This window comes from Triturus cristatus, chromosome 1_2, assembly GCF_964204655.1.
Source record: "Triturus cristatus chromosome 1_2, aTriCri1.1, whole genome shotgun sequence".
Classification (NCBI taxonomy): Eukaryota; Metazoa; Chordata; class Amphibia; order Caudata; family Salamandridae; genus Triturus; species Triturus cristatus.
In genome coordinates this window covers 75,964,884-75,990,300 of record NC_140580.1, presented here as the reverse complement: position 1 = coordinate 75,990,300, position 25,417 = coordinate 75,964,884, and the positions used below count along the sequence as shown (strand labels likewise).

At 44.8% G+C, this 25,417-nt stretch overlaps 1 protein-coding gene across 1 annotated transcript in view; it reads left to right on the top strand.

Annotated features, from left to right (window-relative positions):
- LOC146866832 (disintegrin and metalloproteinase domain-containing protein 9-like) overlaps positions 1–25,417 on the top strand; it is a 762,935-nt gene that overhangs the window by 142,789 nt on the left and 594,729 nt on the right. Inside the window, exons 7-8 of the mRNA XM_085601842.1 lie at positions 14,309–14,374; positions 14,458–14,529. Of these exons, the coding sequence (XP_085457968.1) occupies positions 14,309–14,374; positions 14,458–14,529 (138 nt within the window). The remainder of the gene's footprint in view (positions 1–14,308; positions 14,375–14,457; positions 14,530–25,417) is intronic.

The window sequence follows — 25,417 nt, the reverse complement described above, 5'->3', positions numbered from 1 at the left end:
CTATTTACATGATATATTTGGGGTGTTGTGAAATTACTGCTTAGTTTGACGGTGCTGGCTGAGTTGTGCGCTACCTATTTCAAGAGCAATGTTTAGGATGCACAAAGTATTATTTCATTGGACTTTCTGTAATTAGCGCAGGTATATAGCCCTGATTAGCCACCTCCTACCTGTGGGAGGCAAGTAGCTCTCTAGTGTTTCCCTCATGGGAGAACCCCATTGCATACGCAATGTTGAATTAGTTGGTTGTGGGTAGTTTGATTTAGGTAGGGATGGCTTTGTCATATTGGGGGCGCTGAAGTGGGAGGGGGGACGGGGGTTGAGGTGGGAGGGGGGCAACTGGCACTTTATGTTTATCATTTTGTGAATTGTCCCTTCTTGGATACACTGGTACATACAAGTCTTGGGTCACCTCCTTCACCAGGACTCTTTGCACTCAACAGTTTGGATGAGAGGTCAAATACAATTTTTAACTTGGAATGTGAGTGGCCTTAATACACCTAAAAAGATCAGGTCAGTGTTTGCCTATTTAGATAGAATAGATGTGCAGATCGCTTTCTTGCAGGAGACTCACCTCACGAAATCCACTGAAAACAATGTGGGAGGTAGGTGGGCTAGCCTACGCGTAGCTTCCTCCTATTCCAGTTATGCCTGTGGGGTGATTACACTGATCAAGAAAGGAGTTCCATTTCAGGTCATGCGCACCGAGTCGGATGATCAGGGCCGAGTGGTTCTGGTGCATGGTCAGCTAGGTGGGTCGAATGTTTTGCTAGTGAACGTGTATGGACGGAACGTGGATGATCCTACCTTCTTTGCTGATGTCTGGCGTCGCATCGCAGGGTTCCCGGATGCGGAGATAATATGGGGGGACGACTTTAATGTCTGTTTGGATATGACTGTTGATCGTATGGGTACGGGGCTGGTGCGGCCCAAACTAGCTGCGGAGGCATTGCAGGGCTATATGGATGTGGAGCGTTTGAAAGATCTGTGGCGCTTGCAACACCCTAAGAAGCGAGAGAGCACGTTTGTTTCCTCCGTGCACGGGACCTGGTCCCACCTAGATTTCTGGTTGGCCTCTGAGATTGCATGCACGTGGGTGGCTGGGGTACGTCATTTGGCTCGTACACTTCCTGACCACTCTCCAGTGCTCTTGGAGCTCCAAATCCCCGCGTGTGTGAGACCGCCGTTCCAGTGACGTTTGCAGCCGTCTTCCCTGTCTGATACAGTCTTCAAGGCCACTGTTCGGGAGGCTATTCACTAATTTTTTTTAAGGAAAATACTGGCTCAGTTGATAGTGCAGGCATCGTATGGGAAGCATTTAAAGTCACCATAAGGGGGGTTGGTATTGGGGGTACAAGCTGGTGTGTTACGGGATCTAAGACGCAGGATGCACAAACTGGCTGAAGATATTTTGGCTCTGGAACGAGAGTACGAGACCAACCCACTGCCCGAAAAGCTGTCAAAAATTCGGGAGCTGGTGACAGAGCACAACGAAACCGCTGACCAGAAGATAGTGCATAGATCCAGGTGTAGTAAAGCTCATTATTATGGTGAGGGGGGACGGCCTAGCCACTCACTTGCACAAAAACTGGCAGCCCCACGGAGCCAGGAATGCATAACGGAGAAACTAGATGAGGCGGGAGAGGACTATTACACCACAGGGGATATTAGTGAGACGATACTTGGTTATTACACTGCCCTTTATCGGAATAGGGACGTGGTGCAGCCTGATGCAATCCATTCGTATTTGGATGACGTTGCGCTACGCTGGTTGCCCCCGGGACACAGAGAATATTTTATCCAACCCTTCGACGGGGAGGATGTTAAACTTGCTATCATGTCCCTCCCCACGTGTAAAGCTGCAGGCCTAGATGGGCTTCCGAGCAAGTTTTACAAGACATTTGCGGATGACCTCATCTCCTCGAGGTATACGCAAAGGCGTATGATACTGGCCGCCTTCCGCCCTCGTTACGGGAAGCTCTATTAGTAATGCTCTTGAAACCTGAAAAAGAGCCCAATAGCTGCGATTCATATCCCCCATTATCCATGATCAATATTGATGCCAAGATTTTAGCCAAAATGATAGCCTTTAGACTTCAGCCGCTGGTCTCCCTACTGGTACCTCCTGACCAGTCGGGGTTTGTGCCCGCACGCTCTTCTGCGCATAATATCCGTCCGTACCCTTTTTGCGACTCTTCACTATTTTGACCCCGACTTTCTGGCCGTGGCGGTACTACTCAACTCCACAAAAGCTTTTGATTCTCTCTCTCTTGGGAATATATGTTTACTGTACTCACACGAATGGGGTTCCTCCCTTTATTTTTGCAATGGATCAGGGTGCTGTACACTGAGCCAGCCGCCAGGGTTCGGGTGAATGGGTGGGTGTCGTCGGCGTTCCCCATAGGCAGGGGTACCTAACAGGGCTGCCCCTTTGTCGCCGATGCTATTCGCCCTGGCGCTAGAGCCGCTGGCTTTAAACTTACACCAATTGCACGCCAGGCTGCCCTACACTTTCGGCAGCGACCACTTATTGCCTCACTCTACGCGGACGACATGCTTTTGTATGTCCGAGAGCCTGCAACCTACCTCCCTGCAGTGCTCCGTGAATACGTAAAATTTGAGGGTTTCTCTGGTCTGGGGATAAACTGGGCCAAATTTACGGTATTCCCCTTGACGGCTGGTACTTGTGAAATTGAGTTGGATCTCCCCTTGTCCTGGACACAGGACCCTGTGAAATATTTAGGGATTTGGTTAATAGAGACCCGAGCAGGTAATCTCCATGAACTATGGCCGCACTATCACACACATTACCGAAAAGGCCGAGCGGGGGGCCCGTCTACCCCTCTCGCTTGCGGACCGCATCGCGGTGACCAAAATGACCATTTTACCAAAATGATTGTATCTCTTTGTACACATTCCTCTCCGCCTGAATGTGTCCATCTTTAAGGCGCTGCAGACGGTCCTAATGTCATTTGTCTGGGGAGGCAAGAAACCTTGTTGCAGTTGGGATACTTTGGTACAACCATTTGAACGCAGGGGCCTCGAAGCACCGGATCTACGACTCTACTATCAATGTGCGTAGGCGCAATTTGCGCATTATTGTTTTTTCCCCCAACTATTTCTCCCCCACACTGCCATAGAAGCTGATGCTTGCCCTTAGTGTCTGCTGCACTTTCTGGGAGTAGTGGAAGCCACCGGACTGAAATCAACCTGGTGGAATGTACTGCCTGGGCCTGGCAGGCATTAGCTAGAAGGGTGCGTTTGACCTATCTCTATGCCCCAAAATCGCACCCCGGCATCTTGGCGGTGCAGGAACGTTCAGAGCTGAACGCACTACAAAAGGTCGGGATTACGCAGATGGCGACTTATACAAACAAAGCCGGTTCTGCTCACTACTAGACGTGCAGGTGGGAGGGATGCATGGCTTCACGTATGTGAGGGTCTGTCAAGCGGTTAAGAACGTCTACCTGGATTACCCAGCGGAGCCGCAAACATTACGAGCCCTGCAGATGATGCTTACCGGGGGAGGAGCGTAAGGGCCTAATCACCAAGTTGTACTCCGCATCCCTCCGCGAGAGAGAGCCAGAGGAACATCCCTCATACACTAAGTGGAATGATGCACTGGGGGGTGGGTTCGCCTGTAGATCACTGGCAATCCTGTTGTAAACTGACGGGGCGCCTCACGGCTAACTGTAACCTTCGCATCATCCACTTTAAATCAACTCTACTACACCCCCACACAACTGCGAAAATTTGGGTTACGCGATACTGCTGGTTGCGTGCGGTGTGGATGGCCAGACGCTGACTTTTTACATCTCTCATGGCGGTGCAGGTGGATAGCTGCTTTCTGGGGAAAAGTAGCGGGCGTGCTCACAGATGTTGTGCTGGAACCGGTGAAATGTACGCCTGAGGTATGCCTGCTGGGGGACGTGTCGTCTCTGAAACCTTGCAACAGGAGGGTGGTGGCTGTGGCGGCGCTCATGGCCAAAAGAGCTGTGGCGATGTACTGGGGCGCGAGGGGACTGCCTACCATTCGTAAGTGGATCAGAGATATGGTTTATTGTCGGGAGCAACTGGAAGTATATGCGGAAGAACTACCTGAATCGTCCCGACTCAAGGACTTTTGGGGCCCACTGACATTATAACTCTTGAGTCACCCTGATCTGTAAGGGCCATGCACCCGTATTTATAACCCTGGGCGTAGTTCGCGAAGTAGCGCTACGCGTAGCTACGCAAAGTGCACTTCGCACTACGCGAGCTACGCGTAGCACTTCGCAAACTGCGTAGTACCCTGTTCGCACTGTGCAAGATGCCGTTTTCAATGATTGCACAGTGCGGACAAGCATCCGGCACTGTGCAATCATTGAAAACGGCATCTTGCACAGTGCGAGCTGTAGTTTTCTGCCGCTCGAGTAGACTGGTAGTTTCTCATCGCGAGCGGTCGCGAACATAGGCGACCACTCGCAATGAGAAACCTGACCTCCCCGCGTTGAGAATCTCGCCGGGAGGTTTATTATCCATGCTCGCGATCGCCAACTTGATGTTGCTGATCACGAACGTGGAAAAAGTCTCGCAGGGATGTCATTTTGCTTGCTCGCGGTCGCCAACTTGACGTTGATGAGACAAAATGATAGTTTAACAGACACCTGTCCCGTGCTTCCCATGTGCTGTATACAAGGTGCTCTCGGAAAGGCTTCTAAGTGTCTGCTAGTATTACTAAAGTGTGAGGGTGCCAAACCTCCACCCATGTTACTAAAGAATCTGGAAGCTGCCAGCTGTGCCACAGCAGCAATAACACACCTGAAGAACTCGCAGCTCCCTGAGCCCACTCCCAAAGTACCCGGATGTCTAGCAGCTCTCGAACCTCAGTAGCAATGTATCTGTAGGGTTGCGCTTATCGCAGGCTAATATTGCAAACATTATCTGAGACCCTACAGGGGTGGTAAGTCTTGCATTTCACTTTAGATGCCTGGAAGGCGAAAAACCCATTAAGAAAGTCCATGGAGAGATGGTACCTTGTGACTAATGTAACCAAAGTACCCGAATGACTGAACGCTTTCTAACCTAATTACCAGAGTATTACGACTAGCAGCTCTCTGGTAAGCTTGTTACCTGGAGAGCTGATAACGTTAAGATGTTATTGCCAATGTGCATGGGGGATTGAACACTTTCAAAAGCCAGCGACTACATACATGTAATTCTCCAACGCCCTTTTAAAGCGCAAACTCCTGGACTGACAACTTTCATACACCATTGTTGACATACTTGGACAGGTTACTCTCTAGAGCCATTATCAATGCCCTTTGAATGCTGGTCAAAGTCCCTCTCTCACATCGCTATGAAAACCCTTTGATCGCATTACCAAAGTACATTAAGCCATATTGAAAGCACTAGAAGTACTATGACCCCTACCACCAGGATCTAAGTATCGCGAGAACTGGTAGCTCTATGAAGCCAGACCTTTCGCTCTGCACCAACTTACCCAAAATAATATAGGACTGTCATGTCTCTGGAGCCAGTCTCAAAGTGACTGCACGGCGAATCCTGGAGACATGGCTGAAGAGTGAGAAAAACACAATGAGGCGATTCATTCCATGGCACTTACTTTATAAGGTTTTCTGTTATTTGAAGAAGGAGGAAAGAAGCAACACAACAGAGTCATATTTCGTGCCATTATATGAATAATAGTACATAGTAAGGTAACACTTTCCAATAATGCGTGAGCTTAAGTCCGTCCAGAATGCCTCTGCTTAGCACAGGCCCAAGGAATTCTATCCTGGGGATTGGAAGGCTCATAGAAGATTATCGCTTGCATGCACTCTTCTCTTTTGGATTGATAAAAAACTTTTATCTCATGGGTTTTAAAAACATTACGATCATCTTGTCATACGTAACACAGTGGCACGCTGCAAGAAGAGCTCAGGAGTACAACCGTTGAATAACCAACATGGCCGAGGGAAAATACAATTATAGTTTGAAATTAGCCATGCATTACATACAGGTAGATATGGGTCGCATATCTTATAGAACAGTCTTTCTAATTCTGAAATGTGGCAGTTTAGAGAGGAGAATTCCACCAACAAACATCAGAAGAGACAGTTGAGTAAGGTTCCAAACTTTGCTCCCATAATGCCTTTCACAAGCCATTTCTTCTGGGAGGATGTCAGATGGGAAAATGTGGAGAGGTCATTATTAAGATGATTGCAGGATTTAGCTCGATTTTGTGATATCAGATCAATCAATGAGGTACATTCAGTAACATGTTACCAAACTCGTTGTGCTGTGTGGCTCACTGCTAGCGTGAGGATTAGCCTGCGAGAACTTGCATAATCTGTCACATTCAGATCTTGCATCTTTAAAGGAGTTCAGTACCTTGCAGAATGCGCCTTTGTTGGGTGGATGTGGCTTCCAAGCTTGAGCTGATCTTTGAAATACTCTGCAATAAAATCTCAACTGGGATTTAAATTCCGAGAGGATTTTTTCCCAGTCGGTCTGCTGTGTCCCTAAACATAATATATCTTATACAAGATGCGTTTGTATCCTTTTTGGATGCAGGTGTTTTCCAGTACAATGGATCTGTTAGTAATCCCGTTATTTATAGATTTTTGTCGGTCTTCTTTGAGACCTTTTCTTTTAGTGGCATAAGTATTTTCTGCAAAATTATATAGTAAGATTCCTCTCTCAATTCAATTCAATTCAATAGTTCTTTATTCGGTGGTCACTCATTTGGAGATAATAGGTCTTTTGTAGAGCATTGAATTACACAAAATAACCATTGTTTATCACTTGGCATATGGTGTGTATACCTTGTGGAACTCAGTGCTTCTAGTGTAATCTCTCACCTGCAAAGCAAATTTCTGTATTGTCTCAAACTGAAGATAACGTCAGTTTACCTTAAACTTTGTACATAATAACAGAATATGGAGTATGCGGTCTTAATGGTAACCAGAAAGCGAGACTGAACACTCTCAGTTGTTAATAACAATTGGAGTTAGTAACTAGAGGAGGACTTATTTTCTACGAAGACCCACCTGGGCAGGTCTGAATCACTTGCATGCAGCCAAAATCTATTTCCATGCCATATCGCCATTCGTAAGTTCATGAAAAAGATCGTTTGCAGTTGACACACGAGACAGAATTTAACAAGGTTTGTTCCATTTACTTGTAACATAAATAATAGCAAGATATACCTAAGTTATTTGATACTTAATTCTTTGTAAAAGGTTAATTTTCACTTGATTAAATTTGGCCTAAAGATTAAGATATAATCCACCTTCCAATATTTCTGTCAGTTTGACAGTTCAATCCCTTAACCTTTAATGTAATTAACTTTTCGATGTTACTCCTTATTGTTATTCATAGGTATTTTGTTTCCATTGCCTCTCACGAAATTGCAAATGTTCATAGACTAACTTGTCAATCATTTTTAAAATAGATTATTGGAGAGAGAACTACAGAAAGATCTAGTTAAAAGAAATAGGCCTGTGATCTTCTGGATCTGAGGTGTCATGAGTATAAAAATAAACCTTATACACCTGTTAGTAATTGTCCTGGTTTACCTCCCAAAATATATGATGGAATAGATACAAAGTTCTCAATTCACTGGGGCAACCCTGCACATATTTTTCTTTAACGCCTTCCATTGCGAATCGGAAATTGAAGGCATTGCTATTCCTGTTATAGGAAGAAATGCATGTTAAATTCAACTAAGGATAATTTCGGAATGGCCGAAAAGATATCTGATGTGTTATGGTGCGGCTAGAACAAAGTCAGTCATCAATACAATTCAGGTTGCTAATCTGTTTACCTCTAATAGACAAATTGACTCACATAATGCTGTACCAGTTACTATCCTCCTGGGCCAGATGCAAAAAGAACAAGCATTTGGAATGCAATAGTTTAAATACTTCTATTAGATCCCAATCTAACTTGAAAGTCTTAATAAAGATTCTGACAACAGCAATTTCCAGGAAAACATTTGGTGCTTGAGCACTAAAGGACTATCTCAGGCTCAAACAGGAATTTGGCAACCGACCGCTAACCACCAGTCCAACCAAGATCTTGTATTGGAACATCCACCCCATCGACCACAAACTGCTGGAGACTGATCACCAATCTCCACTCCCATATTATGCACTGAGAACCATTGGGACAGCCTCAGAGCATAGGGTTAAATGGCTTTCTGAATTGGTTTTGTTGAGCAGTATTCAACAAAAGAAACAAGTAAACATAACCTGTGTGTGATAGCCAATGTACCAGAACACGGTTGCAAAACCTCTTATTTTACCATTTACTCAAGATTCTCAAAACAAACAAAAAGTTGAGTTCATAAAGTACTGTGTTACCCAGGTTGCTAATTAATAATACTCCTTCCCACTTCCAGCAAGGCAGATATGCCTGAAAGAGGACTTAATCAATGTTCCTTATTTGCTTTATTTATTTGTATAGCTTGTAGCACACACAATGCAAACTGAATCATGACTAGGCTTGGGTACCTCGACGCTGGACTTGCCATTTCCGACCTCTCCTCGCATTGGATTGCTTCCTCAAGTTATTTCGCCCTTGGGTGCCAGACGTATAGGATCCATCTTCCCTCTTCCCTCACATTGAATGCCTACAGAGCACCCCAAAAATTGAATTGTGTAACCATCGTCCTGATGATGACCTCAAGTTAGAAAGGTCGAAACGCCGTCGACTCTACAACGCCAATTGCAGCATTTTTATAGGTCACCACAAACAATGAAATTATGTTTTGTGATTGTAAATACTTTGTTTGACCTTTACTGATTACCTTACTATTTCTTTGCGCTGCCTCACGTTTTTCTTTAATCACTTGTGTCACTGCGCCGTTTATTCACCACAACACTTTCAGTGCACATCTGATTGTTATGGTTACTGCAATTTAGTTGTAATTCTTTGCCTCTATATGCAAATAACAATCTTTTCACCCTCCTTCGTTCTCCCTTGTTTTCTTTCCTGTGCTATGTGATTGATACACTGTTTAATCAGTCCCGCCACTTGATTTACCTGTTGAGACGTTGTTCTATTGTTACAATAAATACCCGGTCTCAACTGGGTTAACGGGTTTACTCCTGTTCTCTTTTTGTCCCATAAAATATTAAAGCCCTTTCTTATTGGGTCCTACACTGGGTGGTTTGCAAGCCAGATCAAGAGAGGCTTGACTTGCCATAGGGCACTACTAAACCTCCCACAATGTGAGAATGAATTCTCCTTAAACTAATCAGTCAGCCATGGTTAAATTCTTAAAGCTTTTTGCAAAAGATTTTTATGAATGCAAAAACCATTTTTGTTCTTTTTAGTAGTTTGTGTATTACACACATGTACAGTTCATTGAGTTAATCTATGAGTACTGATGTGGGGGTATCGGGGAGTGGGAGTTTTACAAGCTGGTAATGTTCATTGCTCCTGCAAAAGCCTGAAATATGGCATCAAGGAAGGAGAGTAAAGAGGTACTTCTTTAATACCTGCAACCCTGCACCCAAAAGATGTACAACAGTGACTGAGCCTCCTGAAGATGAAGCAAGGGCTGAACACCTAATACTGCACATTTCAAATTCGAAAACAAAGATGCTATAGACAATAGGCACAATATAATCCATGGTCCAGAGTGAAAAGAAACAGCTACAGGACTTCAGTGAACTAGTGATATTTGTGGAACAGAAGATCAAGAAGAGCATGGCAGGATACAAGCTTCGAAAACTCTGTCTGCTGCTATTTCCGATTAAATAAAGAGTTTGTCAATTTTTATATCTAGCACCATTGAGGCTATGCTAAGGTTTGAATCAAAGTTGGAGGTGATAGAACACATAAAGAGAGGAGTTTACCTCCAAGTGTTGGGTGTGCCTGGAGTAATCCTAGCTAAAGCTCTTCATAACTGCATTTTAAGTATTGTGCATGATTTGCAGGACGTGCAGGGAAGTGATGCTGTACTAATGGTTTGGAAGGTTTGTATGCAGCCTGCAAGGAACAAAGGTGATGCTTCTAGTGGTCGGGGATGTTGATGGTGGTGGTGCAGTGCCAGAACAGATGATATTTTTAGTGGGCATGCAGAAAAAGTTGGTATTGGTGGAAGACGTTAGATTTCACTTATTTTCAGACGTATGTGGCAACACTTTGGTGCAGAGGAGAGTCCTACTGGAAATCAAGAGAAAGATGTATATCTCATAGCTTCATTGAGTTATCCAGTTTGTAAGGAAATGCCTCTTTTGCATGAGCAACCCCATTTTTTTCTGGACTGATGCTGCTGGTTATTCGACTCTGATAATGATAAAATTGGCTGTATTGCTAATTGGCAAATTTAACTTACCTATAAAACCCTAGTATGTGGTGCAAAGTGTACCCAGGGCTTGTAGGTTAAATGTAACTAGTCGATGGCTGCACCCATTGTGCCACCCACTACAGTGACAGTGCAAACTTGACTGCAGGCCTACCATTGTAGTCTGGTTGTGCAGTTTTAAAAATACCAATTCGGCCTGTCAAAATAATCCCTTTTGACAGGCCTAAACCTTCCTTTTAAATATTAATAAGTCACCCTAAGAATCCATTACTGCTGCTAAGGCAGAGTGCATGCTATTTAAAATAAGGAAAAGTAAAATTTTTATGTTAAACTTGTCCTTACAGTGAAAAGTTACCAAAAGCTGTATTCACCGTATCAAGGTTGGCGGTTCTATAGAAAAGCTAAGGGACACAATATTAAAATTAATAATATGATTTCCAGCTAAGAAACAGCAGCAAATTTAATTCTTGGACTTTTTGAAATATTTATAACTAGTCCAATTTACTGATGAAGTTGGATTTGTTTTAAATACTTTGGAAAAGGTACTTTTAGCAAGGCACCTTTTCCTGCTTAACCCCTTGAGTGCCCATGACGAGATGGTCGCTTCATGGGCCGCGGTTGCACTGTGCCCATGACGAGACTATCTGCCCGGCACAGGGCGTGGAAAGGGCGGGGCACTCAAGGGGTTAAAGCATCTGGAAGCCCATTTCCATGAGCTTCACATGTCACCTAGCAGCTTAATAGCCCCCTGACAATCTGTGAAAACTGCTCCCAAAGCAGGACAAAGTCTTGGGCGTGGGGAGGTGTTTCTGTTCCTCTGGCAGGATGACTATCTAGGTGTGCCTGGGGACTCAATTAAGTTCAAAGACACATACCCTATCATGGGCAAATGTTAGCTGACACCAGGGTAGGGCCCTTCTTTGTTCCACTAGCGAGACAAGCAGAGACAAGCGAGACTAGCTGCCCCCCCAGTACTGGTTTAAAGTAGCCACAAAGGAGTGAATGCTTGTTTCCCCGGCCACATTTCTGGGGTAGGCACACAGGTGCTGCACAAGTATGATAAGGGTTTCACCTTCTTGGATTTGAGCAGACAGAGATACTGTGGGATTGTTTGCAGTAGGGCACACAGGAACTCTTGCAAAAGTTGGTACGGTTACCCCAGCGATCTTGTTTCCTATTGATTAGGTAGGAACCAGGAGTCACCTGCAGTGCCAGGCATAAATGTGACACCCCTGGGCACCCTCTTGAAAACAGTACTGGACCAGTGAAAGACAAAAGCAGGACTACACCACCTGTTGAGACCTGTGGGAGCTTAGTCAAAAAACAGACCTCCCTTGGATCTATATGTTTCAGCAACCAATCGTCCACACAAGTCTCACATTAACCGGATGAGAATGGACATCAAGAATGCAATCAAAAAGATAATATAAAATAGTTATTCACAAATTTATTCAAATTAATGACATATATCACAAAATATGTAAAATATTACAAAGATATTTAAAAATTATTTTTAAAAACGGACAGTTTCCAAATTTCATACACATAAAAATAAAAATAAATTAAAACTTCTTTTCATGATTCATAAACAGATACTGTAACAAATATACATCAATATTCATACAAAACAGTACATTTATAAATTGGGAAAAAAATAAATAAAAAGAAAGGACAAATTAATCCTATTCAAGCAAGGAAATCGCCAAATCAAAGGTTCATCGGTTGTGACCACAGTGAAACACAATCATAATATACAAGTCACAAAACCATTGTCATCACAGATTTTGTATGATTTCCTCTCATTAAAGCATCAACGCGTTTCGGTAGGCCCTAATATACAGCCAACACCTTCCTCAGGATTTATTGCAGATCCCAATTTCTATATATTTAAAATATTTGCTGTATGCAGAACAGTTTACTTGTAGATATTTTCACGATTCCTCTTGCATGAACCTGGTCCGCTACTTAACACACAAACGCCACCAATGGTCTCATATACGTTTTCTGGTAGCTTAAATCATAGCGCCTCATGCGGATTATTCAATTGGTGTCCTCATGGGTATTTATCTCATAGGGATATGATACCTCTAGTATATGCTAGATGCAGATGACTTTTATATGTTCTGACCGTGTCTGCATTAATTCAGAAATAGCCCCAGGACCTTGTCCAAGTCGACCTCTTTAAAAATTCCTTTATGTAGTCGATCTACGACAAGGATAGTGGAGATAAAAACGTCTCAAATCTAGGATCTGTTCACTCCCTTAATAGGGCCCGGTAACGTCCGCGGAACAACTTCCTCCGATTCGATTGCCTGTAGACCTGTAGGAGACCTGAAAGGCTGGGCCTGCTCCAACTTGTACACATGACAAAGAAGTGAACTTCAAGGGTCAGTTGGCTAACCTCCTGTTAGGCTACAGGGACACAACAAGCTGCAATAAGTCATTTATCCTGAAGAGCTTGGCTCACTAGTTCCAATTGGACTTGCCCTGGGCCCTGCAAGTGTCTTCAGTTGGAGTGAATCTTCTTTCTTTTCTTCTTGACCCCTAAGTGCTGGTTCTTAGGTGCTGGGACCCTTTCCTCTGTCTAAGTGTACTTCTCAAATCATCCTGAGAAACCTGGGACTTTGAAACTTTTTTGACTCCAAAGACCTCTGGGGGACTGGGACAAACCTGCCAAGTCAATCCAATGAAGGTGGGTTGCTGCTGGGTCAATGATTGAAGTGGTCCCACTCTGAGCTTTTCCTCCGCAGCAAATCAATTTTAGAATGTATTCAGCTTTATGGAGTCCTGTTTGACTACAGTTTGCTGCCTTTCCCAGCTGGATAAATCTGAGCTCCAGAAAAGTGACTATGTCTAAACATAGAAATCTTCTCCGGGCAAAGATGCCAAAAATATCTGGCCAGCCAGGGACCTTTCTTGGGCACAAATTTTGAATTTCTCCCCATCAGAGATTTCCCGCCAAAACTCAACAGCTTTACCAAGACCTGGTCTCATGGCTGTCCGCCTCTTAGAGACCTTCTCAGACACAGCTTGCTGTCTGGCCCCACTGAGTATTTTTGATTTCCAATTCAGAGACTGTCTAAAGGTAAAACCTTCAACAAGGTTGACCCTATGTTTCTATAGTCAAAATGCACTCCATTGCAGTCATCCTCAAATCATGTACAGATATAGTGCAATTAGAAGGCCCTTTATGGATCCTTTGATTAGCCCTTTTTGGTTATATTTTTAAGTTTAAAATGTAAAGATTTGTATCTCTAGTTCCTCTAATTAGATCATTGTCATTTTAGTGTCATTTTGTTCATTAGATTATCCTCTATATTCATGAATTGACATTATTTTTTATTGTGTTTCATTTTTAACTGTTTTGGTACTTCTAAATGCTTAACACATGTTCTTAAGTTTAGCCTGTCTGCTCTGTGCCATAGCTACCAGGGGTTAAGCTCAGGTTTAAATACTGAAACCTTTACTAGACCTAACAAGAACAGTGACATTATTACTTGTGGTAGACAATTACCCCCCAACCAGGGCCAGACTGGTAACCGACACCGGCCCTGGCAAACTGCTCGCTCCTCGGGAGGCAGGGGGGGTGCGGCCGAGCTTTCTGCAAGGGCCGGTTTCGGCCTATATTGTTACCGGGGGCCGATATTGGCCATCCAGAGGCCAAAAACCTGCCCCCACTCTGGCGGCCCACCGGGGAAACGCCCGGTGCACGCTACGGCCAGTCCGGCCCTGCCCCCAACTAATAATACAATTTCTCACACAGTTGATCTGTGAGTGGAGCACCAGGGAAGAAATGTCTTCACACAGGTGGACACAGTCAGAGAAAATGACTGTGGTTCTACACATAGCAAGATGGCTATACAGAATAATAAGTAGGGTCTTTGTTTTGATTGTACTACCTGTGTTTTGGCTTGCTTGTGATGAAAGATCTGTAAGTATGGTGTTCTCTTTTTGCTTTACTGTCTTCACGAATAAAAAGATTTTAATAAACAGTGTGTCCTTTGGTTACAGCGGAAGCGAGACGTGCTCCCAGTAACAAGCATCATGGAGCTGAGCGTAATAGTGGACAATAACAGGGTAAGCTGCCATCTCCTTGATGACAAATGTGACAAGTGATGGCAGTGGACTGTACTCTCTAATGTGTTCTCTTGTCTGTACAGTACAAGATAAAGAATTCTAATCAAACTGCGGTGAAGAAAGACGTATTTGAGCTGGTTAATACTGTTGGAGCGGTATGTATAATTATTAGTTACTTTCAATCCTAACATAGGGGTTTTCTTGCTTGTTATTAACTAGGTTTTGCTTTTCTTTTTAATGAAGTCTTGGCTTTCTATTCAACTTTGATCTATAAATTTTAAGATTTATATATTGATCAAATATGTGAGCTGGGAAAAGTAGAGTAAAGAACATACGGTTGTGGAGTTAGAAGTGACATAAAATTGATATTTGTATAATTAGAGGCAATCTAGTGAGGCTGTGGTTGCCTAAATGGTAACGTTTGTGAAAGGAACTTAGTTCCTCAGATGTATTGTTCATATTCCCACAGACATGATATTAGAAATATTGTTCCTGGTTGGCTAGGGTATGCACCCAGGCCAGGCAGAAACCACCACTCTAGTCAGGGTAATCTAGATACACACTAAAAGATAACCTGTGCTCACCCTCTGGTGGCTTGGCACACATCAGTCAGGCTTATCGAAAGAGGCAATGTGTAAAGTATTTGTGCAACACACACACAGTAACACAATGAATACCCCAAAAAAGGCTCCACACAAGTTTAGATAAAAAGATATTTATCTGAGCAAAATGAGACCAAAAGGACTAAAACTCAATCAGTAGAAGTCGATATATGAATTTTTAAAGATTAAATCAGAAATAGTGCTTAGAAGTCACTAGCAGTCAAAAGGTTACTTGAGGCCACGAGGGACTGGTGGAAATTCAAAGTTCAGGCCGACCATGATGGATGACAGGCCGCCTACGGGACCCAGGCAGGTCCCCGCTGAAGAAATACCTTGGATGGAGCTTTCGTCGATGTCATGAGTCTACTGCGTCGTCGTCAAGCGCGCAAAGGGGATCCCGCACCATCTGTGAGCTCCATTGAAGTGAATGCAGTGTTTTTGTCAAGTCGCGCAGACTGTGGCACGGCTTTCGTTGGGCCCAGAACTTTGAGGGGCACCTCAGGCAAGGGTAGGACTCACAGAAGGCAGAGTCCAGCAGCACCAGCAGAATTGTAGGAAGTCTTTTGTGTCCCTGAAACTTCAGAACACAGGAGGCAAGCCCTTAGTGCTGCAGGTCCACTAGTAGCGTTTAAAGTGCAGGCCCTGGGTATATGGTATACCACTTTACGAGGGACTTACCAGTACCTCAAATATGCCAGTCAGGTATCCACCAATGTCTTTAGGTTTAAGGGAGAAGCATATGCACTTTAGCACTGGTCGGCAGTGGTAAAGTGTTCAGAGTCCTAAGGCCAAAAAAAGGAATCAGCAAAAATGCGAGGCAAAAGAAAAAAGTTGGGGGTAAGACCACCCTAAGGATGACATGTCTAACACATGCTCAGTAGGGTCCAGTAGTATTTAGGCATTGTCTCTTTATTCCAGTAAAATGTAGGAATAAACAAGCTGCCATATTTTTTGTGGTTTCATGCTGTTGTATTTGCCTATGAATATTTGATATGCAGCCTTTATGTGACGAGTGAAACCTTGTTCTTAATATTTTATCCAACACCAAACACTTTCTAAATCAGGAAGCACTATCAGAATGTATTCAAGTGATCTGAAACTCAGCATCTTATCCATTTCTCCCTATGCCACAAAAGATTGCAGTGTTAAATGGGTTGCATTATCCACATTCGTACCTGTTTAGTATCAGTGGTATATGGCGACTGATCCTGCAGCCTACCCACCACTTCTTGGACAGTGTAACATAAACTCTTATCTGTGTGTCTCCACTTTACTATTCTTTTATGAAGCATACATGTGGCAATAGCAAGCATCCTGTACAGAGAGGCCAAGATACTCAACCAACTCCTAGGTTGGCTTACCGGACAATACTTTTATTCAAAATGGTAAGCCAGTTTGCCCTCAACAAAATGACTGTCTCCCAACTGACACAGCAAAGTATATTTACCACTTGAGGTAGTAGAAAACTGTGAGTTACCAGAGCCTAAACACACATGTGAGGCGTGATGCTTCCGCCTCGTCTGCCGTGTAGTATTCCGCCAGGCATTAGATGAGCCTGTCCTATCTCAAGAATCATGGGCATACCATTCCTTTTTAGGTTTCGCGTACGCAGCGCGCGAGCGCTGCATAGGAGACCTTTAGCCGTCGTTCAGCACTTTTTCGAAGCACATACTCATGCTTGTGGCGGCATACACCTTGCGGGAGCATGCAGGGGAACGCCACAAGCACGAGTATGTGCTTTGAAAAAGAGCAGACTGCGCGCGCACGCACACACGCACGCACCACTCCTGGGCTTGATAAGATAAGAGTTTAACGTGTTTTCCCAGGTGCGTTGTAATCCTTGCCCGATGTGCTGTCTCTCTATCTTAATTGAGTTGCTTTAAAATGAAATCGATTAATATAAATTAGCAATGACGAACACAAGCACGAGTGCTTTAAAACAGCTGCTGCTTGTGCTCTTTTGAAAGATGGGAAATTACAGGTTTTCAGAACATGCGGATTCAAGTCTTCACTATAATTGTTTCTTTTATTTGTTCTGTATGTATTTACTTGCATATAATAATGTAGTATCCTCAGAGCATTAGGAATAGCCACAAATCGTTAAACTCTGCAAACATGTACGGGTTTTATATTCGAACCAATGCCACAATGAAAGTTGAGCTTTAGAGTACTCACCCTAACTGCAAATGCCTTGCATTAATGGCTGACTCACTCTCACTGGCTATCACACCCTCACAGACTCTCACTCTCTCACACTCTCACTGACACTCTCACAGACTCATTCTCTCACACTCTCACTGACACTGACACTCTCACTGACACTGACACTCACACTCACACTCTCACTCACACTGACTCTCTCACTCATACTGACTCTCACTGACTCACTGACTCTCTCACTCACACTAACTCTCACTCTCACTGACAGACTCACTGACAGACTCTCACTGACAGACTGACTCAGTCACTCACACTGACAGACTCTCACTGACTCACGCTCACTGACAGACTCTCAATGACTGACTCTCCCACTCTCACTAACTGACTCTCTCACTGACTGACTGACTCACTCTCACTGACAGACTCTCACTGATAGACTCTCACGGACATACTCTCCCACTCACTGTCATGCCTGGTGGACGGACGGGTGCGCAGGTCCAGTATATAAGGACTTGAAACATGAACGAACGCGCTTAGCGTTCTAGCTCCAAGCCCTGTTTCCGTCTTTGACTCACATTGCCTGACTTCCGTTACGAGACTTCCTGTTCCCGTCCCGGAGGCGTTGTAGTCCTGGATTGTTTCTCTAGCGAGTAGAGAGCAGAGTTTCACCGGCGTTTTTGTGGGTGTTTGTGACGCCGTTTTCAGTCCGTTGCACTTGTGCCTTGAGCTGCAGAGTTTCCCCGGTGTCTCCAGTCTTTCATCTCCGGGTCTCGCCGAATTGCCTGCAGCATCGTGAAGCCACTCACGCCCTCATCACCTGAGTGAGTGTATCTGCGCCATTCCAACGTGGCAGATTCCACCTTATCCTAGTTCCTTGTTTGGTCCCCTGTTTTGTGTTCTTTACCTGATTGTAGGCAGCACCCCTATCTTTCCTATAGTCTGGTTTTTCTTAGTTTGTCATTATCCGTTCCTATACTCATGGGTCCAGTTGGTTGGAGGTTGAAGTAGAATTGGAGTAGCCCTTTCTTCCGCGCTGTCTCCTGGCAGTCTACTGCTAGCTTGGTTCTGTCGCCCCCTGAGAAAAAGGGATAGCTAGCGTGAACCACCGTGCCACAGTCCTGTCAACAACAACAGAACGAAAACGGTAACAGCGCGGGGCGCTGCTTTCATTTGTTTTCATTTGGATGATTAAGAGGGGGAAGTGAATTGTTATGTTTCTTTCTTAGGATTACAAAATACTGCAACACTAGCCACACAACAACTCCACTCTTCTTAGGAGAACCTTTACGAAGAACATGTGAGTTACAAAACATACATTGGGGTAGAAGTAGTATTAACTGTCTGCTGCCTGTGCTATAGAATGTTCCAGAGTGAAGTCATCTTTTAATCCTGGTCGACATTCGATGTGCCTAAGCCTTGCAGAGTGCTGCCCCGTCCTGATTCACATCAGAAGTAACTGTGCCTGGTAGGCAATGACACAGAATGTATTTCCTGAAGATATAAGGGGGCTGTATGTTGTTTTTGGTTAACCCACTCTTTATGTTACAGCGGAGTGTTGCCAAGTCTCGAAGACCTCTTCACCCATCCATAAACCGGACCCCCCTCCTTCCCTTGTTTTGTTTCCCTGTTTTCCCCTGTTGAGTCATCCGATACTCTAGTGTTTGATAGAGTCGGAGAACCACAGGGGAGGATTGAGGCATACTCTACTGATTCCTGACGCTCCTGCAGAAAGACCTCAGATTCTTTACACTCACTGACTGACTCTCCCACTCTCTCTCACTCACTCACTGACTCACTCACTCTCACTCACTGACTCACTCTCACTGACTGACTCACTCTCACTGAAAGACTCTCACTGACTCTCCCCTCTCTCACTGACTGAGTCACTCTCTCACACTGACAGTCTCACTGAGAGACTCTCACTGACAGTCTCTCACTGACAGACTGACTCACTCTCACTGACAGACTCTCACTGGCTCACTCTCACTGACAGACTCTCATTGACTGACTCTCCCACTCTCTCACTAACTGACTCTAAAAACTCTCTCTCACTGACTGACTGACTCACTCACTCTCACTGACAGACTCTCACTGATAGACTCTCACTGACAGACTCTCCCACTCACTCTCACTAACTGACTCTCCCACTCACTCTCATTCACTGACTGACTCACTCACTCTCACTGGCTGACTCACTCACTCAGTCTCACTGACTGACTGACTCACTCACTCTCACTGACTCACTCTCACTGACAGACTCTCACTGACACTCTCTCACTCTCTCACTGACTGACTCTCTCACTGACTGATTCTCCCACTCTCTCACTGACAGACTCTCACTGACTGACTCACTCTCACTGACAGACTCTCACTGACTAATGGACTCTCATTGACAGACTCTCCCACTCTCTCTCTCACTGACTGCCTCACTCACTCTCACTGACTGACAGACTCACTCTCACTGACTGACAGACTCACTCTCACTCACTGACTGACTCACTCTCACTGACTGACTCACTCTCACTGACTCACTCACTCTCACTAACTCTCTCACTCTCTCTCTCTCACTGACTGACTGACCCACTCTCTCACTGACTGACTGACTCACTCTCACTGACAGACTCTCACTGACAGACTATCACTGACAGACTCTCCCAATCACTCTTACTGACTGACTGACTGACTGACTGACTGACTCTCACTGACAGACTATCACTGACAGACTCTCCCATTCACTCTCACTCACTGACAGACTCTCCCACTCACTCTCACTCACTGACTGACTCACTCACTCTCACTGACTCACTCTCACTGACTCACTCTCACTGACACACTCTCACTGACAGACTCTCACTGACAGACTCTCTCACTCTCTCACTGACTCTCCCACTCTCTCACTGACTGACTCACTCACTCTCACTGACTGACTGACTCACTGTCACTGACTGACTGACTCATTCATTCATTAGTCTTTATTATCGATGTATTTCATCATAAAAGACAGTTGCAATACAAAGAAAAATACAAACAGAATGTATAATAAAAACAAATCCAGGTAATCACAATAAAATATAATCATATAAACAGATTTCGGTAACCTAATGCCTCTTGTTTCTAATATACCAAACCCAGGCCAAAAATTTAGCGACAGCAATTGCGACACATTCACTTGAGACAAAACGCAAAATTTTAAGTGCTTCTGACCCTTGTCTTGTTCCCAAAGTGCGACATAATGGTTTGAGCCATTTAGCCCGGGGGCAACGTAGGCAGGGCAAACAAAAAAGATGTGACCAACAGAATCAACACAGTCAATACACCAGTTACAAGAATCACAAGATACACCCTTCCATTTTTTTGTAAATGAATTAGTCGGAAGAGTGCCAACTCTAAATTGGTGGTAGAGTTTCCTGTCTCGGGGCCTGGAGATAGTATCCCAATAGGCTTCAAGAAGAGGTTTTTTTTTTTTATCTAGAAACCTGCCTGTCAAGGACTCAGCAGAAGCTGAAGATAGATGTTTTTGCAGCACCATTGACCAATAAAGGCCTTTAAAATCTTTTTTGGAGGGGAAAGGGTTATTAGCCGGGTCGGTCCACAGAATTCCCAACCCCATAGAGTCTAACCTGCCTGAACCAAGAAATGTTACCAGCTCCCAAGATGGATCGAACATCAAGAAATGCCTTAGCATAGGGGCCTAACTCGGGGACTGTCCATAGTCTCCTCCAGAAGGCCAGTGGCTTGAACCTAGCAATGTCATCAAAAGAATGACAGCCAAGATCCAACAGGAGCGGTTTCACTGGGGTAGAACAAGGAAGGCCCGTAAGCATTCTGAAAAATTTATGTTGTGCCTTAACCAGGGGAGAAAGATCGGCAAAACCCCAAAGTTCGACGCCATAAAGGATCGCCGAATTAATCCTTACATTAAAGATTTTAATGGGGGGGCCTATCATTTTCGACTGGGATTGCTTTTGTTCTTTAACTAGGCAACCAGAAAGCTGGGCAAATTTAAGAGTAAGAACATCAATTTGCGGCCTCCAGTCCAACTTGTTTTCAAATACTACCCCCAGATATGTCATGACATTAGTTCGTTCAAGCAGGTCGTTATTCATGGAAACATGGCCCTTCACACATCTCCCTTTATTAAAGACCATATATTTGGTTTTAGAGACATTAACTGACAGGTCAAAATCAGAGCAAAAGTTAGTAAATACATTTAAAGCCACCTGTAACCCAGACAAAGTCTGGGAAAGGAGTAGGGTGTCATCAGCAAACATGAGGAGTGGAATTTTAATATCACCCAACGTTGGGGCGTCCGTCGATGTAGAAGAAAAATACTGGACAACTCTATTAATAAACAATAAAAATAGAGTAGGCGCAAGGACGCACCCCTGCCTGACACCCCTATTGACCCTGAATCTATCAGTAACCTGCCCCTGTTTCCCCCATCGAACTTGTGCAAAGTTATTATCATGGAGCCTAATGATGATGTTCAAGAGATCAACCGGGATCCCTAGCTCCGCCAGTACACTCCAGAGTTTAGTCCTATTAACTAAGTCAAATGCTGACCGAAGATCTACAAAGGCAGCATATAAAGTACCACCACACAGATAAACCGTTTTCCAGACAATCAATTGGAACTTGAAAGCCTGGTCGATGGTACTAGTGCACGGTCTGAAACCGGCTTGCAAAGGAGAGATGATATCCTCCTGCTCAATCCAAGTCTGGATTCTTGCCAGGATCATTCTTGCAATGATTTTTTGAACAGAATCAATAAGACTAATCGGGCGGTAATTCCCCGGGCAGGAGCGGTCTCCTTTCTTAAAGATGGGTAGGATCTCGGCGCCCCTCCAAGAATCTGGAATGGCGGCCCCTCTGGCTATGGCAGTAGCAATATGAGCAATATAGGGCACCCAATTCCCAAGGTCAGATTTAAAAAAGATCCGAGGGAACACAGTCCATACCCGGTGCCTTGCCACTCGGAACCTTACTCAAAGCCTTTTCAACCTCAGCACAGTCGAAGATTAAAGTCTGGGAGGTGGACAGGTCCCTGTTTGCTACGGGGACAAACCCCTCGACCTGATAGGCATCTGAGAACTGAGATTCAAAGTGCGTCACCCAGGCATCCGGAGGTACATGGTTGGTAGGGACCTGGGTATTCGGTGAATTGCCCCACTTAACAATATGCCAAAACAAGGTTAAGTTCCGATGTTTACTGGCAGCCAGAAGGTCAATCCAGTGATCGTTATCCCACTCTTGTTTGGCCTTGACTTTGACCTTATTATAGTCTTTTCTGGCCAATCTGATATTAACCGGATCTTTAATGGTGATAGCAAGTTTCAATTTGCTATAGGAATCTCGGCATGCTTTGTTATACCAGGAGGTTGGTTTTAAAATAAGAGATTTCTTAGCCTTGCATGGTTTGGAAAAAAGGGATTTAAGGCCAGAAAATAGATGTTCGTGTACGTGTGTGGCCTCACCAACAACATCCTCTGTGCTCTGGAGAGACTGTAAATCCTCCAAAGCACAGGAAACCTTGGAACTAATCCCTGATAGTAGTGCACTGTCAATAGCAACCTTTTCCCAGCGTACTCGCCGTTGATTATTAAATAAAAGGGCTTCAGCAGTCACTATTTCAGAGGGTTTATTTCTATAGACTGGACAAAGTAAAAAACTCAGAGCCAATGGGTTATGATCACTCTCGGGGCGGTCATGAACCACCATGTCGCATAATGTGGACCAAAACTCCACTTTGATTAGGGCATAGTCGATTCTACTCTTACAGCGTCGACCATCAGAAAAGGTCATCTTACCACCTTTATCAGAGGGGGTCCGTCCATTTGCAGCCCTGAAACCCCGCTCCATACATAAGCTCATCCACTGGGTAGAAGACTCGGTCCACCTCTTGATAGGGGGGAGATCGAGAGATGGGATGTTTAGGATCGCGTCCACCTCCCATGTGAGTGAATCAGAGGCAAAGACCAGGGGTTCAAAACAGCATTTAGGTCACCCACAATTATGACATTAGTGCATATATTAACGGTGTCCAAAAACCCATCCAGTTGTGAAAAGGTATTTGTACCACGGCCACCTGGGAGGCCCCTATTATAGACATTTATGATCAAGATTTCAGGTTCATCATTGTGTTGCAATGAGATAATCAATAAGTCAGGGCTGTCCATAACCAATTCTCTAAGGGAATACCCAAGAGTTTGCTTAACCCATATACAAAGGCCGCCAGAAGGACGGCCCCTTGTTCCACGTGAGGCCCCCTTAGAAAAATTTACATACCCAGAAAGATAGATGGGATCCACAGCCCAAGTTTCCTGAAAAACCAGGATATCATGGGTGTTTACCCAGACAGACCAGTCTTCCAAGGTTACCTTACTACGAAGACCAGCGACATTCCACAAGACCAGAGTTATGGGAAAAGAGCTGGTAGGGATAATCCACGGGGAAGCAGGAGCGGGACCCAAGATGGCTGGTTGGGTTGCAATGTTGTTAGAGCCCTTACACTCGCTCTCAGGGGAACAGGAATCAATGTGAGTGAGGGATGGACCATTTGGTAAAACAAGTGTGGGACTGGGAAGCAAAGTACCCGATCCCACGTGTGCCCCTCTTAACCCACCCCTCCCTGCTAACCCCGAGGTATCTGGGCCAGGACAGGCCTTACGCAACCTACCCAGATTTTTCTTATTTGATGGTAGTCAGTCAACCCCTTCTAAGGAATTCAAGGGGGCATAAAAATTGGACAGTGGGAGATGAAAATCAGGTCCTGTCTGTCGATGAAAGCTCCTGTTAACCCTTTCCCAAACAGTAGGCGTGTCACATGGTAATGCATGAGAGTTGTGTGGATAAAAATATGACAAATCCAAAGTGGATATTCCTGTGACTCTCAAGATGTTAGGAAAAGTGCAGATATGGCTCACCACCCTTGGGTCACGAAAATTTATGATCACACAATCTCCCTCCACTTGTTTGACTCTATTACCCAACCAACACACCCTACGTACAGTCAAGATTTCAGCCCGTAATCTAGCAGGTAAAGGCCTATTACCATTTAACCAATGTGTAACTTTATTCTTCAGCTCGCTATGAGACTCGGGCTTTGCCTGGGGGAGCCGAGGAACACCAGCCATTATGACTGTATATGGTTGAGACTCAGGTGGAAGGTTAATACAAGGGAGTTTTTTAAAGGAATCAACACCCTCTAAACTAGGCTTACTGATAGGGATATTATTCTTATTAGTGACAGTATTAGTAGTACAACCTGAATCTATCGGTACGTCACTAACTGACTCTCTCACTGACTGACTGAGTCACCTTCACTGACAGACTCTCACTGATAGACTCTCACGGACATACTCTCCCACTCTCACTCACTGACTGACTCTCCCACTCTCTCTCACTCACTCACTGACTCACTCACTCTCACTCACTGACTCACTCTCACTGACTGACTCACTCTCACTGAAAGACTCTCACTGACTCTCCCCTCTCTCACTGACTGAGTCACTCTCTCACACTGACAGTCTCACTGAGAGACTCTCACTGACAGTCTCTCACTGACAGACTGACTCACTCTCACTGACAGACTCTCACTGGCTCACTCTCACTGACAGACTCTCATTGACTGACTCTCCCACTCTCTCACTAACTGACTCTAAAAACTCTCTCTCACTGACTGACTGACTCACTCACTCTCACTGACAGACTCTCACTGATAGACTCTCACTGACAGACTCTCCCACTCACTCTCACTAACTGACTCTCCCACTCACTCTCATTCACTGACTGACTCACTCACTCTCACTGACTGACTCACTCACTCAGTCTCACTGACTGACTGACTCACTCACTCTCACTGACTCACTCTCACTGACAGACTCTCACTGACACTCTCTCACTCTCTCACTGACTGACTCTCTCACTGACTGATTCTCCCACTCTCTCACTGACAGACTCTCACTGACTGACTCACTCTCACTGACAGACTCTCAGTGACTGATGGACTCTCATTGACAGACTCTCCCACTCTCTCTCTCACTGACTGCCTCACTCACTCTCACTGACTGACAGACTCACTCTCACTGACTGACAGACTCACTCTCACTCACTGACTGACTCACTCTCACTGACTGACTCACTCTCACTGACTCACTGACTCTCACTAACTCTCTCACTCTCTCTCTCTCACTGACTGACTGACTCACTCTCACTGACAGACTCTCACTGACAGACTCTCACTGACAGACTCTCCCACTCACTCTTACTGACTGACTGACTG